The sequence below is a fragment of the Panthera uncia genome, chromosome B4 (genome assembly GCF_023721935.1).
Source record: "Panthera uncia isolate 11264 chromosome B4, Puncia_PCG_1.0, whole genome shotgun sequence".
Lineage (NCBI taxonomy): Eukaryota > Metazoa > Chordata > Mammalia > Carnivora > Felidae > Panthera > Panthera uncia.
In genome coordinates, this window is record NC_064809.1 from 100,790,269 (window position 1) to 100,806,020 (window position 15,752).

At 36.7% G+C, this 15,752-nt stretch overlaps 1 protein-coding gene across 1 annotated transcript in view; it reads left to right on the forward strand.

Annotated features, from left to right (window-relative positions):
• Nucleotides 1–15,752, forward strand: part of OTOGL (otogelin like) — a 139,949-nt gene that overhangs the window by 45,572 nt on the left and 78,625 nt on the right. Inside the window, 7 exon segments of the mRNA XM_049626004.1 lie at nucleotides 102–311; nucleotides 2,781–2,946; nucleotides 3,775–3,849; nucleotides 6,402–6,454; nucleotides 8,030–8,192; nucleotides 12,179–12,286; nucleotides 13,035–13,173. Coding sequence (XP_049481961.1) covers nucleotides 102–311; nucleotides 2,781–2,946; nucleotides 3,775–3,849; nucleotides 6,402–6,454; nucleotides 8,030–8,192; nucleotides 12,179–12,286; nucleotides 13,035–13,173 — 914 coding nt within the window.

A 15,752-nucleotide genomic window follows, 5' to 3' on the forward strand; every position in this document is an offset into this window, starting at 1 on the left:
AAGGGTAAGATCTAGACTAGTAAATGAGGTGCTGATGTTTTTGTTGTTGTTGTTATGTATGTATGTATGTATGTATGTATGTATGTATTTTTGTCTTTTAGTTGGATACGCAGCACACTGTGATGTTATCCACCAGGAGCTCTTTGCTCCTTGCCACATCTACATTAGCCCGGGGCTATACTCTCAGCTGTGCCGCCATGATGCATGCAAGTGTGGAAGCGCCTGTCTATGCAATGCTCTTGCCCACTATGCCTACCTCTGTGGCCAGCGTGGTATCAGCATCGATTTCAGAGCTCAGATTTCATTCTGTGGTGAGTATGATAATGGCACAGATAAAGATGATCAGATGACACTTTAGGGATTTTTGTGTTGGTAATTACTATGTTTTTTTCTTTTTAAAAGAAAGGTCAGTGTCGCCTAAGATATTTGGAATATGAGTATAGTGTGCAAACCTGAAAAACAAATGAAATACTTCATTTCTTAAAATTGGATGTATATTGGATAAGACACCAATAATTTTTTTTTGCTGTTTTTAATATGAGCATTATTAGAGTTGTAACTGCATGGTTTGAGGTATGGAATGGAAATAATGTGAAAAATTTAAAAAAAAATTATCATAGAAATGTCATATCTAAGTATTGGGAAGTATGGAAAAGCATTATGTGATATGGTAACACAGGTGATTTGTAGTTAAATAGGTAAGTTGTACAACAGGTAATTATCTCATGGTTTTGGCGTCTGTTGTCTCATTCATGGTAGATTGTTTCCTTTCTTTTTCTTTTAAATTAATTAATTAATTAATTAATGACAGAGAGAGAGAGACAGACAGACAGACAGACAGAGAATCCCAAGCAGGCTCTGCACTGTCAGTGTGGAGCCTGATGGGGGGCTTGAATTCATGAGCCGTGAGACTGTGACCTGAGCTGACATCAAGATTGACATCAGATGCTGACATCAGATGCTTAATCAACTGAGCCACCCGGGTGCCCCGACTGTTTTCTTTCTTTATGTGTTCTATAATTTTTTTATGAGTTAATCTTTGTTAATCTACCCTGCCCCTTTTAGTATCTTTTGTGACCTGGATTTTAGGACCATCACTTTCTCCACCCCCTCCCCCTAAATGTTTCATAAAACTTTTTCCTATCACTCCAGGGGTATCACTGGCCAGTTTTGATATTAATTTCTCAGCTTGGGTTTTCTAAGACAAAAATAATGTCAGTATAAAAGTAATGTAGATGCCTATGCCACACTGTACAGGTTGTAGATCTGGGATTTGATTTCTCAGAGGATAACTTTATTTCATCATAGGTCCCACAGAATTAGAGAAGCTTTCCTGGTATCTTCCTGTACTATGATCAGATTTCTTCTAGTCTGGGAGTTGGCAAGTGACACCCTTCGGCTTTCTATGTTTTTGTAAATAAAGAGTATTGCCCATAGGTTTACGCATTGTCAATGGCTGCTTTTGAGCTACAAGGGCAGAGTTGAATAGCTGTGACAGAGACAGTATGACCTGCAAAGCTGAGGCCATTTACCATTTGGCCCTTTACAGAAAAAGTTTGCTGATCTCTGCTCTAGTACAGCTCTCAGCTGAGGACCCGAGGGTCCAAATTAAAGTTCTCCCAGTTCCTCCCTTGCTTTGTGAAGGATAAGCTCTCATTTTCTTTTCCACACGAGTTAAATGTAAGGCTCGAGATTACCTGGACCCATTACCCCTCTTTCCTCTAAATTCTGGATTTTATTTCCCTCTTCTCATGTGGTACCTGAGGAGATGAGCCCTCCCCCATTGTTCTCCTCACAAGATCAGTTATACATTTAACATAATTTCAATTATGTTTTATCCAGAATTTTCTAGGTTTTATTTTTAAAGGTGTGTTTTCAGATTATTTTAGTTTGCCTAATTTTGGTTTGGTCTAAAGAGATATTGGAAAGATTTAGAAAAAAAGTATGAACACAATTCAGATAGTGAAAAGTAAAAGCTATGAGTATGGATCATTTAAGTCAAGTTTTGCCTTATTTGTAGGAAACTTACAGTTTACTTAGGTTTAAATAATGTCACCAACAAGATGATGTCAATATAGCAGTGAATACATCTAAAATGTGACATCAGGAAGGTTATTTGGACATGTAAAATACCTTAAATATTAAAAAATATGGTATAGACTATTAAAGACTGTTAGGGAATGTCACATTAAAACCATTTCAAAAGAGGATACGTCTGTTCCACTCCTATTGAGGCAAATACAGTTGATCATTGAACAACGTGGGAGTGAGGGGCACTGATCTCCCACCCACCCACAGTCAAAAACTGCTATAATTTTTGACTCTCCCGAACACTTAGCTACTAATCACTTACTCTTACCCACAAGTCTTACTGATAATATAAACAGTCAATAAACATACATTGTGTGTATGTATTATGTAGTATATTCTTACAATAAAACAAGCTAGAGAAAAGAATGTTAAAATCATAAAGAAAAGAAAATACATTTACTACTATTCTGTATTTGTTGAAAAAAATCCAACTGTAGGTAGACGAACACACATAGTTCAAACCTGTGTTGTTCAAGGGTCAGTTGTAAGCATTTTATTTATTAATTTGCTTATTTATCTATTTACTTATTTGTTTATTGTTTCTGTTCCAAGCCTCTATAATGTTCTAAGCTTATTGATGTAATATATCTTTGTTTTTCATAACTTATGTCTATCATAGACCTAGAGCCCAGCGTAAATGCCTCCGTACCCTGTGACAATTCTTCTCAACTGATGCTCCTTCGTCCTAGGGGTCGTGTGTCAGAAGGGAATGCTGTACCATCACTGCTCTTCCTTCTGCCGCCGCTCCTGCACAACTCTCGCTGCCCCTGAGCAGTGTAACGATGACTGTGCGGAGGGCTGCAACTGTCCTGAAGGCAAATACTACGAAGACACGCTTAGCTTTTGCGTGCCCATGTAAGTCACCGGAATGGGTGGGCAGGATCCAGTGTTTCTCTCTCCTTTTTCCTTACAGGTTAAATGGAGTTTCATGCTTGTTTCATTTCTCTCTCTCTCTTTTTTCAAATTTGATTGACTCAGCACCATTTACTGGAAAATAAATTTTCTCCACTATTGAATAGCTACTTTTTCCCTAAAATAAGTGTGCGTATATGCAAAGATCTGCATGTGAGTTGTTTCATTAATGTTTCTTAATGTCTTTACCTTTCCTTACTTGTTTTTTTAAACCCTGTACATGTTTACTAGCCGCAGGAAGAGCTAAGAAATGTGATGGTTCATCCCAAAGTTTATTTCTACTTGTTTTAACCATATCAAAATTAATAACAAAGTTTGTTTCACAGTCACATGACAGTGCTTTTAGGAGCAAGATTGGACTGTCTATCAGGACTCAGAAATTCCTCCGATCTCATGTGAGATATAGGCTTTTGTCTTATAAGCTGAAATGATGTATCAATTGTTTTTCTCTGAAGTGCATTCAGGGACATTGTTTTTTTTAATTTTAATTTTTATTTTATTTTTTTGCTACGAAAACAACACAGTCTGTACTGTGACTAAGACGTTACAGAATTTGTACTATAGAAAATACAATCTGGAAGTACACAGGACTCCAGATGTAACCAGTTCCTACCATTCATATAACAGAATTGCATGCCAGCTCCTAGAATAATGTCATCTTTAGAGTATGCCTCAGTTACCAACTCAGAGCATAATGTCTGCTTGATTTTAGTGTTTTTTTTTTAATTTATATCCTATTTTATTAACTTAACCTTTTTTTTATTATTACAGATTTCACTGCCGGTGTCACTATAGGGGCAGCGTTTATCAACCTGGGGAGCTCATCCCAACACCGTCGGGCTTATGGTAGATTTTAATGATGGGGATGTACTTGACAACATGTACTAATACGATTTTTTAATCAAAACTGTAAATTTAAATGTGACTTCTGTAATTTCAAATATACAGAAAACTTTAATGTGGCCTTTTAAGCCATATATTTTTAAAATTTTTGATGTTTTATTTTTATTTTTGAGAGACAGAGAGAGAGACAGAGAGACAGAGCACAAGTGGGGGAGGGCAGAAAGTGAGGGAGACAGAAGCAGGCTCCAGGCTCTGCGCTGTCTGCACAGAGCCCGATGTGGGGCTCGAACCCATGAACCGTGAGATCATGACCTGAGTCGATGTCAGACACTTAACCGACTGAGCCCCTCAGGAGCCCCTAAGCCATATATCTCTTACATTTCAGCAGGGAATGCCCAAGTTTTATGCTCATAACTGCAGAAAACAGTTACGAATTGAAGCAACATGGAAGCCCTTTAATTAATTTGGTTCTCAGATAGAAGTATGGCAAGTTGCTGAGAGGTTTCAGTTGGCCTGAACCACATCACACACTGGAGTCAGTGAACCACCTCCCTAGTGACGTTGATCCTAGTGAGATAACACTTATTCATGGCTAACACGCTTTCCTGTTGTAACCTGTTGGTTGAAAATGAGGACACATCCATGCAGCAGTCCACACTTACTTTCATCCAACTCCTAAGCTCCCTCTTTCAGTGGCACCAGAGGAACACCTGACAGAAGATAATAGTAACAGTAACGATAATAATAATGTTACCTGGCCATTTCCGTGCACGTTCTGCAGTCCTGGTACCATTCTACACGTTTTATGTCTATTACTAAAACACTCATCACTGTACCCCTAAGAGATTGGCACTGTTGCTTTAGCCCCAGTGTACAGGTGAGGAAAATGAGGCACAGGCAGTTAAACAACTTGGGAACAGAGCCGATTTTCAATTCTGGGGAACCTGGCTCTGCAGTGCTTGCTCCATTGACCACTTTGCTCGGCAGCTTATTTTGTACCTATGGCAGAATGCTGTTTATGGTCAATTTACCTTTGTTGTTGTCTCCATCTCCCTTCCTATCACCCCTCGATCAAGACACAAAGGCAACCTGCTCTTGAATCTTCTTCTCCTAGGTTTTGCTACCGGCCAGTTTCCCAAACTAATTTGGGAGCTATTTTTGACTTTTTCCTCCTGCTCAACATTTCCAGCCAGTAACTGCCAACCACAGTGGACTTTTTACTTTCTGGATATGGGTGAAATTCCTTCCCTCATTCCCAACCCTACTTGCTAGCAATGTCTCTCACTGTCTCTTTTTTGGACATTTCCACCTGGTTTTCTTGCCTCTAGTCTTGCCCCCTTCCACATTACCTCAGCGTTATATCTGTTTAGAATTTAAAGTAATTGGATTTATTTCAGTAAACTTGGCAAAAGGAACCATCCCACCTCAATAAGGAAAAAAAAATTCCATTAGTGTAGTGACCTCACGTACCGGTCCTCTCAAAAAGCCTATGTCCCGGAGAGAGTATGATACGGAAGACCAGGATCTGTGCCCTGAGATCTGTATGTCTCAGTTCCTTTCTGTCATGCACAGTGTGAGTAAATCATAGCTCTGAGTGTCATCTCAGTGTTACATGATGCATAAGCATAGTTTTCATGTGATATGGCCATGTATGTTAGTCTGCTTCTTCATCTGGGCTCAAATATAGAACACATGATCTGGTCCAAAGCTGAAGTAAAAACTGTCTATGTTGGAGTTATTCAGAAATGATGTGTTTGTTTCCTATCTTGATTTCTTCTTTACATTGAGATATAATTAAGTGATACCTTCTTAAGGGATTTTCAAGATTAATCTTGCTTGATTTGCTTTGCCGTATGCCCTGAATTTAGATCCTAATTTGCAAGGAAAATGTGACTCCACTCTATCTTCAACATTGCTGCCAGATGAGTTTTCTAGAATTGGAACCAACCATATTACTTCTCCACTTAAGGTCTCTGGGATAAATAAAGTCTTAGCGTCTTAATGGAGGTGGCCTTTGCCTCTTTGCCACCTACGTCTCCGGTCACTTCTTGCGTTGTACTGTGTTACACAGAACACCGTTCTACCACATGTGGCTTTGTACCACATCTCCTCTGAGTGTCATAGCCTTCCTGCTTTATCCATATCATAACCTCCATCCATTCTTTAAAACTGTCCTGACTTTACCTTCTTTGACTGTCTTGATGTCAGTTGCCAACAGATTTTAAGACATTTTTCTGTGCTTTACTTCTGTATCTTAAACATATTTCCATGTTGCATATGTCACACTGCATAAATTATTTATTTATATGTCTTCCTTTCTTATTAGAACATAAGCACTTGGATAAAGGCTATGACTTTCGGTTTTTGTATCCCCCATGCCCATTGCAGTGCCCCACACATACATGTTTGATAAATATTGAACTGAAATAGCTCTCTTCAGTGTTGGAGCTGAAGTTTGGATCAAGCTAAGCCAAACACTTATTTGATTGTTTTTGAAATACAGAAAAAACTGAGTTGTGGCTTCATGAATTAACTATTTGTTTTGCTTCTACTAGCCAGTGTTCAAATGGGACTGTGAAATGTGATGAGCCAGCAACGCCCTCTACTGGTAAGATCTAGTAGATGTTCTCCTTAAAGAGCATGCAGCTCCAACCCTGCTGCCATTTTTCTGGAAATCATAAATCCATCACAGCCTTCCTTGCCAATGTGCATGAATATAGTCTTGGGAATATTCCTCAATATGGTGCTCCAGTGCTTCCTAACTTTTTTCACTTTCATAATTATAATAATTGTAGGACATCCTGGGGTGACCTTGCAAGGCTGCTGAGGAGCAGAGCTGATCGCCCTAGGGGATGTTGTTGCCTAGATGCTGCCTACCCCAGAACCACCTCAGGTGCACAGAGGGCTTTAGGCATATGTATCCAGGCACCTGTTGGAACCCACTTGTGGAGCAGTAATTGCCAAACTAGACCAGGACTTCTCAGATTTAATGTGTACACAATCACCTGGGGACCTTGGTAAAACATTAATTCTGATCCAGCAAGTCAGGGATGATGTTTGAGACTCTACATCTCTGCTTATGACCAAGGTGATGTCATTGCCACTGGTTCTTGGACTCTAGGACTAGCAGCCATTAATTAAAAATGTCTTCTAAGATGACATCTACTTCCATCTCTATTTAGAATCCCACTTAACACTTGCTAATCATTCCTGAAAATCCTATCTATTAGGGCACCCTATAAATTATTTATTTTCACCATAATGCCTCAAATTTTTAGCTACTGTTCAGAAATTCTAGGGAAATCATAAACAACACTACTTTCATTGCTTATAACAGATAGCGTCTAGACTGATAAAAAGGAGCTATTGTTTTGTTATTTATTTGCATGGTCTTGTATACGCTATTATAAATTAGCCTTGATTTATAGGCCCTGGATTTGCATAATGATAAGGATTCAAGCTATCTAGAAGCTATCTAGGCTTCTTTACAGGGTATGTTCAAGGACCACACATACTCAGTAACAACTGGGCCGTCCTTTTCTTGTCCCATTTGCTTCAGTGTGGCTGAGAATAAAGAAGGGAAAATCCAGGTGGCCAGACTTCTCACAGAGGAATGCACAAGATTTGATCCTATTGGCCCCAAACAAGGGAGCTTGTTTAATCCCTCTGAGCCCAAAAACTTTCTGGAAGAATATGTAGCCCTTACCCTGTCTATAATTATGTTTACTTCTGCACTTCTACAGTATAGTGAGGATTGATATAAATAATGACTCAGAGGTGGAGCAAGATCTAAAAGTATTATGTGTTCATTGTAAATGCACAGCTTTGTAAGAGCTTCAGTATATTATATTACCAGTCCCCCCAAAATTGAAAATGTATGTTTGGATTAATCAAAATACCCTGTTTCTTGACCTCAGAAAATTACATAATTATTGCTTTGGGGAAGGCAGTTAAGATTTTCAAACTCAAAATAGGTTTTAAACATTTAGGAGACAAAAGAGTCTTCCTAGAAAAGGTTTGTAAGCTCCTCAAACATTACAGAGTCAGAGCATCATCTAATAATAACTGGTAAGATATTCTATGGTGAATTCTGCTTTGATGACAAATGCATGTCAATATGGTTATTTGTCTGTGGAGGAAATACAATGCTAAGGGTATTTTATCTGTGCCTTTTTCTCTAAAGTTCATGCCTGTCCTGAGGGAAAAGTGTATTTTGACTGCAGATTTCCTGACCCTGAATTGCCAGCTGGTGGTGTAAATTGTGAGACTACGTGCGCAAACCTGGCCATGAACTTCACTTGCGCCCCATCCTCACCCTGTATAAGTGGCTGTGTTTGTGCTCCAGGGTAAGTCTCTTTTTTAAAAAAAATTAGAGCATTCAGGATTTGACAGAAAATGCAAGAGCTCTTAATAACATTATTTATAAACATAGCTAAAATTGTTGATCTGCCTGGTGGTTAACTTTGAGTTGGTAACTAGGAGACTATTGTAATTATTTTGTTATACTCATGTAATATATCACATATGTTATATTTGAAATACTACATACGACGTATAACAAATGATTCAATATGTCACACATATGTTATATATACAATATTATTAAAGTAATACAAAGAATTGAGGAGAGGATTCATATCAGGATGGACTTGGCATTTATCTCCTGGTTTAACTGCAATTTTGGAAAGTGATAGTGACCCAGTGTCCATTCAAAATACTTTAAGTGCACATCTTTTGTATATTCTGTGGTGCTGTTAATGTCCTTGAAGTTAAGTTATAATAGTGATGCTAATGTTTTATTTAATAGATGTTACAGAAACTGGTGTGTTGAGGCTACATAGGGCAGTGGGTAATAGTGGGAACTCTGGCTTCAAACACACCAGAGTTCAAATCCCAGCTCTGCTGATGTTGGCTGAATGATTATTCCGCAAGTTTCTTTTAAGCTGTTAGGTTTGTGAGATATGGTGTGTGTCTACTACTATCTTTGTAATTTCTTTAGTAGCAGTAATACCTTGTACACAGGAAAAGCACATACAGAATCTGGCAGCTATCAGCTTCTTCACAGGCACATATCACATCTGGTCTCACTGGCCCTCCGTCTTCTGGTAGTGAATTGAGGCAGTGCATAGAGAGAAGCCACCTAAGGCAAACAGGTCACCCATTCTTCCTTGGTGAATATATTCACACAGAGGGATTCCTGAGCTCAGTTTGTGTAAACCATGAGCAAAGAAGAAAGAGGTTTTGTGGTCTGTTTCTCAAGAGAGTTGCATTTGTCTAAATGGTCCCCATCTGGAATAGGTAAAAGAGTCAAGTGACTTGGGAATGTACCAGTCTCTTTAGAAAGGAAGGACATAAGAGATTGAAAGAATGACTGCCCATGCATGGGAAAATAAAGGCAGGTAAAAATCAAGTTATAGAGCAGATGAGCGAGGAAGACATTTTAGTAAAAAGGACAAGGGAAATGTAACTATTATTACGCTAAAATAATTGAAACCTACAACATTGCTTCATTTATTTGATTTGATTGTGACTCAAGGATGTATGGATGATTAGATAAAGCTGCATCCTAATTTTGTTTCATGTTTGCAGCTGATGCCATTATTTATTTACTGTTATCTATTTACTGTTACCTTTGACTTTTGTTCAACAATGATTTATTTATTTACTTGTCTAACTTCATTACAAAAATTAAAGAAATTTTCTCCCACCTTGTCGTCTTATATTGAAGTAAATATAGTTGGAATTAACTAAGAGGCCTCTGAATGATTTGGAAATAATTTTATTACATAGAACTTTCTGTTATAAAGTTATTCATGGTAATACTATTTGGATTGTCTTCCATATGATCTTGGGGGGCTTATTTTAGGGCAATAAACCTGGTGTCACGAGTTTTCGTGGAGCTCGTCATCATGACAGCAATTTATCGAGTCTGAAAAATCCTCAGACCTCAGCTTAGAAATCACTGTGGATTAAAGAAATAGGAAGTAATAGAGTGGAAAGAGTCATACAGAAATGGGTTCAAATATTGGCTCTCCTTATTGGCTGAAGTATCTCAGGACAAGTGACTTAACCACCTGGAATCTCAGTTTCCTCTTTTTTAAAATGTACATACAAATATCTATTTCATGGGGTGGAGTATGTGCAGTGCACCATCATACGGCACTCATGTGTGGCACATTGTGTTGAGCTTCCGTGTTGTAGGGGGGCGCTACTAAAATACATATATACGATAACGACAGAATCTACCTTATGGGATTGTCACTAGGTTTAGGTGAGTTAGTGCTCTATTTAAAGTGGTTATAACAGTGTCTGGGCCGTAGAAAGCACTCAAAAATATATGTTTGTGCTGTTGATTTTATTATCTTTGCGAGACATTTAATGAAGTACTTACATTGGAGGATTCATTGCGATGTAATGAAGTAAAGTAAATGTGTTTATAAATTTCTATGTATAGGGAGTGTGGGACGTAAAAGATTGCATTAAACTAAGTCTTAAATGATGACAAGTTTTTCAGGAGGAGCAAGGGAGGAGAAGGGTTTTCCAGGCAGAGGAGACATGGCAATGCCCAAGGAAAGTGGCTAGAAGTTTGGGAGGGTTGAGCTGAGAAAATGCAGACTGTAGGACTCTGTTGTCTGGAGGGAGAAATCTAAATGAGATAACGCAGCATTTATAGAGGTAGGTTCATTTATTCACCTTCACTCAACAACTGAGTGTCTGGTATTATGCTAGACATTGGGACGCAATCATCAAGATACTCATGGTCTTCCCCAGTGGAGCTTGAAGTCTAATGGACAACATGTACATTGAATAAGGAGTTACAGTGCTGTGCTAGAAGAGATGTGAGAGTGAAAGCAGAGAAGGAAACAAATGGCATCATTTCTATTCGAGAGAAGAGGCAAGAATTCAGGATTCCTGACTTCTGTTAATTTTGATAGCATTGAATTATAACATTTTATTTTATTTTTGAAAAATTAAAATATTAAAATAATTTTATTTTTGAGAGAGAGAGAGAGAGAGAGAGACAGAGTGCGAGTAGGAGAGGAGTAGTGAGAGAGGGAGACACAGACTCTGAAGCAGGCTCCAGGCTCTGAGCTGTCAGCATACGGCCCAAAGCGGGGCTCAAACTCCTGAGTCATGAGATCATGACCTGAGCTGAAGTCGGACACTTAACCCACTGAGCCACCCTGGCGCCCCTGAATTATAACATTTTGAAGCAAATTCAGAAAAAATCTTCACACATTTTGTCTATTTTTAGTAGCTATTTGTTTTTATTAGTTTGCCATTATTTTTTTGATAGAGAGAGAGCACGCATGAGGGGTGGGGACAGAGGAAGAGGGAGAGGGAATCTTAAGCAGGCCCCATGTTCAGCTCTCAAGCTCACGACTGTGAGATCATGAGCTGAGCCGAAATCAGGAGTCGGATGAGTCACCTACTTGCCCCTTAAATTATTATATTATAGTTATATTATTATAATTTAAATTTTATTAGTAATATTTTATTATTGTTTATGAAATAAATTCTTGAGAAAAGATTTTAAGAATATTGAAAAATATATGTATATATTTATATTAAGGGTATTGGAATATATATCATATACAATATGTATTTAATCTTCATATCAAAATATTTTGAAAATACAACAAAGTTAATTCTCATTTGAGATTATGAGATTTAATTTTCTATTTCATAGATACTTGAAGATACTTTTTTGTGGGATAATCTTTGAAGAAGGAAATAACACATCAAAGGAAACCAGCAATCAAAGTTTATGTTAATAACCAACAATGTGAAACACTTGATGTAATGCTTTTTATTCAAAGCACATCTTAACTAAATTCTCATGCTTTTAAATTTAAGCACTTCCATAAGGAGCTTTTGATTACTCTCTTTGTCCTGCAACAGAAAATGTTATCTATCTCACAATTTACTATTTTATTGAAAAATCGTTAGACCCCACAGATTGTTTTCTTTTAAGTGGCAAATATTAATAAAAGGAGCCCTTACTTATTCTTTAAATGTTCTTTTCAGAATAGCTCACTGTCACCAGAAATTTAAGCTTCTGTTTTTGTTTTATGGTGCTAAGCAATACCAAAAAGGTTAAAATATTGCATCCAATCACTTGCCTGGCATTTTATTTACTACCATGATAGGCAAGGTACTGTGTGAAAAGAGGGAGATAAAGATTAGATCTGACCCCATCATAGGTCAGATGGAACATGCCTGTGGCAGCTGTAAGGAACATAGATGGTGTTGAATATGACAAGATTGCTGATTTTTTAAAAACTGAAATTAGTAGTTTATACTAAATAGTATTTACTTCTTCACTGGGAAGAATGGCAGAGCACAAAGGAAAGTGTTATGTTCCTGAAAGCTGTCCATGCATCTGGAAAGATTGGGAGTACCTCTCGGGAGAAGTGATTGCTACACCATGTTATACCTGGTAATGAGATCCATTTATTTCACAACGTTTTTCCTAAGCAATTGTATCTGATCATTTTGTATTTACTTAATGTGACTGACTTCAGCAACAAAACAAATCAAGGCGGAGTAGATAAGATTTCAAAGGCATTCAGGAGTTGGTGGAGAGTTACTATCTATAGGGGAATCATACCATTATTTTGGGGCATATTTGTTCAACCCAGAAGAAAACTGAAATGTGAAAGTTTGGAAATTTACTAAAAATATCTCAAGTTTGTAAGAAAGTAATAAATGTTCCAAAGAGAAGATCACATTTAATGGAAATGTTTCTTTTTGGAAATAAGCCAAAACAACACCACAAAACAAAACTGAAATAGAGTTTCCTTAAAATGTGGAAACAAATTCCAAGCTCCTGAACAAGGTCATGTGTAATGTATTTAAACTGATCGAAATATAGGAGATGGCATTGTGGGCTTTTTTGCTGCCAATCAGGACTATATTTGATTTTTCACTCTGGCATCTCTTATCAGATGACCCAAGCACAATTTTTAGGCTTGGTTGTGGTGTCTGAAAGTATATTAAAACAAAGTGATAAATATAGGCCTAACCTGTCAGTGTAATAAATGTTATTGAGCCAACTGGCAATATTTCTAAGGGCCATGGGCTCAGTGAATGTTCTTGAATACAAACCTTACAGTGTTTATACTGCTTGAAAACCACTAATTAGAGCCAAATGTCTTAGAAAGATAACTGGCCTTCTTTTTTGATAGTGTTTGTCGACGAGGAATGTTCAATTGCACATATTATCCATGCCCAGCCGTGTGCACAATATATGGGGACCGGCATTATCATTCTTTTGATGGACTGGAATATGACTATATCAGTGATTGCCAAGTATTTTTGATAAAGGTATGTCACAACTATGTACTTTTATTTGCACTTGTGTGAAGACTTAATGTGAAAAACAAGTGTGCTGCTCCATGCTATATCAAATCCAAATGTCATTTAAAAAAACCTACAAAAGTTATAGCAATTTTAAACATTCCCTTGACTCATTCTTAAGGTTTATTCTTTATAGGTGATGGGCTAATTCTTAAACTTTCCGTGCTTCTGTTTTGTCATTTGTAAAATGGAGATAATAATTGTAGCTGTCTCCTGGGGGTAGTTCTTAGGATTAAATAAGATAAATGTATGTAAATCTCTTAGATAATGTTTGATATATAGTAAGTGTTCAATAAATGTCAGCCATATTTATTTTTATTGGCTTAGTTTGGTGAATACAAATATAAGACATCAAACCAGCATTGAATAATATATATTGTTTATGGTTATAGCAATAAAGAGACATTACTCTTAATTCTAGACATGTTATCTTGATGCTATCCTGCAGTTAACCCTGGGCTTTGTATATCTGATAAAATCCTTAAAATTTCTCATGTTTAGTGCGCTTAGATTTTCTTTATACCTGAATTTTATTTAAACATCACTGATTCCAGAATTAAATTTCTAAATCTAAAACGTAAGTTTTAGAAAGAAGCTTTACAAGAATAAAGAAAATAACATCTTTTCTTCCAGCAAGGTAACTTGTGATTATCTTGAATGCATGTTTTTTTCCCCCGAGTAAGGCTTTTATGTTATTAGAGGTTTGTGTGGGATCCTGTTCTTTTAGGCATATTTCAACAAAGTAGACACATTCCTATTTAATATTAGTTCTATTAAATAGAAAACGAACAGTAAAATCGAAAGTGTTCCAAACTTAAACAACTCCTGCTTATGCTTTAAGCCATTAAATTTCCCATTTGGGAAATATTCTCAGTCAGCCTCCATTATGAGCAGTTTTAAGTTTCTTAAAGAATAGATCCAAATTTGTCCAGGAAAATTCTAAAGTTGAGAAGATTGGGATCATGCCTTACCTTTGTTTTTTCCTCCCCAAGTCATTTTGCAAAATAATGGGCCTTTGGTGAACTATTACTAACTACTTATTTGAGCTGTTTGCTCTGCCTGGCTTTTTCTTAACCTCTCATTTGTCTTCACGGTAGAGAAATCATACTGTTTACTCGTCTTTTTAAAATAATGATTGTGCAGAAAGCATTTCAAGTAGAATATTTGTCTCAACTCTGGTTCCTGGTGAAATGAAAGTATGTCCTTATGTTTGATGCTGAATGACTAGAGCAGCCTTTTTTTTTTTTTTCTTTTCTTTTCTTTTTTTCTTTTTTTTTTCTTTTACTGACACTGCACTATAACAGCATTCCATTTTTCAGGCAAGAGCCATTAAAGTTTGGCTTTTAGACTTTTAAAACCTGATTTCCTATCATCACTTTAATTTGCTTCTATATCTTTCTGTTAAAAATCAATACCTCATGTTCAGTTTCAAATTTTAATAAGATGTGTCTGCCTCTATATAAGAAGATATGTCATAGGAGACATGCTTCTAATCTTTTAGTAAGCAATGAAATTTAGGTCCCTAATTTAATATCTGGATTAAGATCTGTCCTTAGGGTTCATGTAGTAAGATTAAGATATGAAGAATATTAAAAGTCTAAATTTCTAAGTTCTAGAATTATATGTGTCTGTTTTCTGCCAAAGCAGAAGTATTCTTTCTTTTTTTTACACCGACAATGTTTTTTTTAAAAAGAAAGTGTTTATAAAGAATAGACTTCAGAATGTGACCTTTACTGTATTTAATTTGGTAATTAAAGAGAATAAAAACTGGGGCGCCTGGGTGGCTCAGTCAGTTAAGCCTCTGACTCTTGATTTTGGCTCAGGTGATGACCTCATGGTTCATGAGTTTGAACCCAGCATTGGAGTCTGCTTGGGATTCCCTCCCTGTCTCTCTATCTCTCTCCCCTCCCCCACTCATACTCTCTCTCTCTCTCTCTCTCAAAATAAATAAATAAACCCTAAAAAAAAAGAATAAAAACTTGCTATTAATAACTAATTAGAGTTATACTAGTGAATTATTCATTATATTGTAATGGACATTTTTATAAAAATTAATATCATTGTGATATTTTATCCATAAGATTGATCGTCACTATTTTTTTCTTTTCTAAAATATATTTTTAAAATTTATTTCTTTATTTTGAGAGAGAGATGGGAGGAGGGACAGAGAGAGAGAATTCCAAATCCCAAATCCCAAGCAGGCTTCTCTCTGTCGGTGCAGAGCCCAACATGGGGCTTGAACTCACAAACTGTGAGATCATGACCTGAAATGAGATCCAGAGTCAGATGCTTAACTGACAGAGCCACCCAGGCACCCCAGATTGATCTTCATTATTAACCTTAGATATTAAGGTTCAATATTTATTTTGCATTGTAATAGTTTACCTACTTAGATAAACCACCCTATATATTAAAACCTTCTAAAAATATTCAGTAGCTCTTAATAGCATAAGCTTTCCAGTAATTATCTTTTCTTTCTCTTTTTCTTTCTCTTTCTTTTTCTTTCTTTCTTTCTTTCTTTCTTTCTTTCTTTCTTTCTTTCTTTC